Genomic DNA, 3,333 nt, shown 5'->3' on the forward strand with positions numbered 1-3,333 from the left:
ACTCTTCAAGAAACTTTTATCTTCCCTGACATAGGTCTCCATCAGATAACTCATAAACGTTAATGTCAATAACCATATGAAATTCTCACATATCTGCATCTCCCTCAGGTAAACAATTTTATTTTCACTTATTTATTAACTGCCTTGAAATAAGTAGATTATAATAGTTTCATTGACTGAATACATTTGTCTCCTTCAATATTCTTATGTCCTCATCACCAGTGTGAAAAGTTCTCCAACTCCTTTGTGATTAAAAGAAGGATGACATTACACAATTTACTATTAGGATGGCTTTTTATTTAGTAGTCACTTACTTATAAATTATTCAATGCAAATGGAACTCAGGGCATTCAGAGTAATCTGATCCCTCTTATGTTTTGGCATTTATTCTGAGATTTCAGGGCAGCATTCATGATTTTCTGGTTATCTATGTTTATTTTAGATAACTTTATTAAAATGAGGCCACTTTTCTGATACCTTGTAGGTAACCATGAATGACTGAGAGGTCATAAATGGTATTGCAGGAATATATTGTGTTTCTGATTCACTGGTCTCTATTCCCAGAGGAAGTAATGGGCATATTCAAGGTCTCGTCTGACACATCCTTTGATCATGAAGATTAAAGAGAGTTTAGGGCATAAAAGGGATTAAGCAACAGATAATAAAGTAAATACACATATTGTTCACTTATCTACACTTTAATGGTTATGACACAATTTTTTAAATGGGGAGAACGGAAGGAGTCGCATTTTTGTTTAAAACTGGAAAATTTCAAGCAGAAACAATGAAATAATGTAGACCATGACACCAAATCTTTCAGTTGAAATAACAAGCCTAGTTAGACATGGACACCAAGATTTCACACTTCAATGGGTAATATACATCATCAATACAAATCCATATTAATTCAATGTATGGCTAAAAATTATACTTCGTCATGTTTAAGGTCATCTCCAACTGTCAGGCCAAATAAAGTCAATCGATTCATATAAATTTGTCTTTTTATGTAGAGTAAAATTGCAATATATATTTGATGAGCAATTTTTGCCTTCCTATTGTTATAAAGAAATATGGTAGGCTCAGTGGACATGGAGCTGAACAGAGGTCAGGATTGTACAGAGGAAAATAAAATACCATAACTAGCTGTAGAAGACACTACTGTGTTAAAGTTGAAATTATCAGGAAGAAATTTAGGGTAGTTATAGAGAAAGGAATGATTGACTCAAAAGTAGAGAACTGGAGTCTTGTATTCATCAAAAATAAATTTATATTAACGTCCTTATAGAGTGGTTGGTTTTGTAGGATGAATACAACTCACCAGTATATGAGATAAATAGGCATCTTCAACTTGTTACTGACTATTGTTTGCAAACAACATCAGGAAAGTAAGAAAATGACAAAGTACAAAGGGGTTGCATATCAGAAAGCAGAAAACATTATGAAGAAATGGCATGAATTCAATAAAGAATTAAGATCAAAAAATTGAAAGTCTAGGAAATTAATAAAAGAAGCTACATCTACTTTAACAGTCTGATTAATGAATTATATTTTTTCCCTTTGATGCTAAAGCACTAAAACCACAGGCACTTCCTGAAAAATGACCCTTTTTACTTCCTGCAGAAGAATCTTTTCAGAGCCCTCTTTATTTCTTTATTCCTCAGACTATAGATGAAGGGGTTCATCATGGGAGTAACCACTGTGTACATCACTGAGGCTATTGCACTGGAATGTGAGTTGTGGGTGGCGGCAGAACTAAGATACACTCCTAGGCATGTACAATAAAATAAGGAGACAACTAAGAGGTGAGATGCACAGGTGGAAAATGCCTTATACTTCCCCTGAGCTGAGGAGATTGCACATATGGAGGAAACTATCTTAGAGTAAGAGTAAAGGATCCCAGCAAAGCTTCCACCACCTAACACTACAGCTACAAAATACATCACCATGTGATTAATAAAGGTCTTAGAACAGGCAAGGTGTATTATCTGATCAAGGTCACAGAAAAAGTGTGGGATTTCTAAGTGCCTACAAAAAGACAGTGACAACACCATTAAGCTTTCTAACAAGGAATGCAGGACATGTATGATCCAGGAAACAAGAACCAGCAGTGCACAGAGCCTGGGGTTCATGATGATTGTGTACCGCAGGGGGTGACAGATGGCCACAAACCGGTCATAGGCCATCACGGTCAGGAGGAAGTTGTCCAATCCTACAAAGAGTAAGAAAAAATACATCTGGGTGATGCAGCCTGAATAGGTAATGTTTTTTCTCTGTGTCTGCACATTTGCCAGCATCTTTGGGACAGTGGTAGAGACAAAACAGATGTCTACAAAGGATAGGTTGGAGAGGAAGAAGTACATGGGGGTGTGGAGGTGGGAGTCTGAGGATGTGGCCAGGATGATGAGCAGGTTCCCAAGCACAGTGATCAAGTACATTGACAGGAATAGCCCAAAGAGGACAGGTTGTAATTCTGGATCCTCTGAGAATCCCATAAGATGAAATTTGGAAATTTGTGTCTTGTTCACTGGATCCATGTGGTTGATGTGACTACAAAATAAAAAGAATGAGAACATAACACAAGCGTGCATAATAAACTGATTAGAAGTTCCATCATTTATATTGTATACTAAAGAATTTAATTTTTATGAAAAAATAATTATTTATTTTTAAGTTGATAGATAAATCTATAGTGTGTACAACATGATTTTTTTAAAGTGTATACATTATGGAATGGCTAAGTCTAGTTAATTGACATATGCATTAATTAACATAGTCATTATTTTCTTAGTGAAAACATTTAACATACACTCTGTTGATATTTTTTAAATGAAATTTATTGTCAATAACTATTGCCACCCTGTTTTCCAATAGATCTGTTGAATTTATTTCTCCTTACTCTAATTTTGTATCCATTGACCAATATCTCTCTTCCCCTCCAACTGCCTAGCCTCTGGTAACCCCCATTCAATAAGCAGTTAATTTCAATATTTCATGTGTGAATATTAATTTGATCCCTCTTAGAAGATCTCTTGCTATCTCTAATTAGGAAATTATTTCCCACTCTCTGTCTTTCATGGAGGGCATGTATTTATTCTCCAGTTTTTGTGAGAAAATATTTCATTAACATAAATTGAATTTTGATACATTCCAGATACTGTCTAGACAATGAGTAAATATTGCAATAAAATAAAAGTCCCTACAGAAAAGCAAACAATCAAAACTAATAAACAAAAAAACCCCATGTGTCACCATGCCCAGTCCCTCACCCTGTGGTCTATCACTCTGCCACTGACATGCTAGACATGTTATGCCCACTGGACATTGGTGGATTGA

General features: G+C 35.3%; 1 protein-coding gene across 1 annotated transcript; it reads right to left on the reverse strand.

Annotated features, from left to right (window-relative positions):
* Nucleotides 1-1,607: 1,607 nt before the first annotated feature.
* LOC128581493 (olfactory receptor 7A10-like) lies at nt 1,608-2,534 on the reverse strand. The gene has a single exon (XM_053584422.1). The coding sequence runs from the start codon at nt 2,532-2,534 to the stop codon at nt 1,608-1,610; it is 927 nt and encodes a 308-aa protein (XP_053440397.1).
* Nucleotides 2,535-3,333: the final 799 nt, after the last annotated feature.

Source organism: Nycticebus coucang, chromosome 3, assembly GCF_027406575.1.
Source record: "Nycticebus coucang isolate mNycCou1 chromosome 3, mNycCou1.pri, whole genome shotgun sequence".
Classification (NCBI taxonomy): Eukaryota; Metazoa; Chordata; class Mammalia; order Primates; family Lorisidae; genus Nycticebus; species Nycticebus coucang.

Bases quoted from the DNA above. Each gene is read 5' to 3' on its own strand.
- LOC128581493 (XM_053584422.1), bottom strand. From the start codon at position 2,534: ATGGATCCAGTGAACAAGACACAAATTTCCAAATTTCATCTTATGGGA.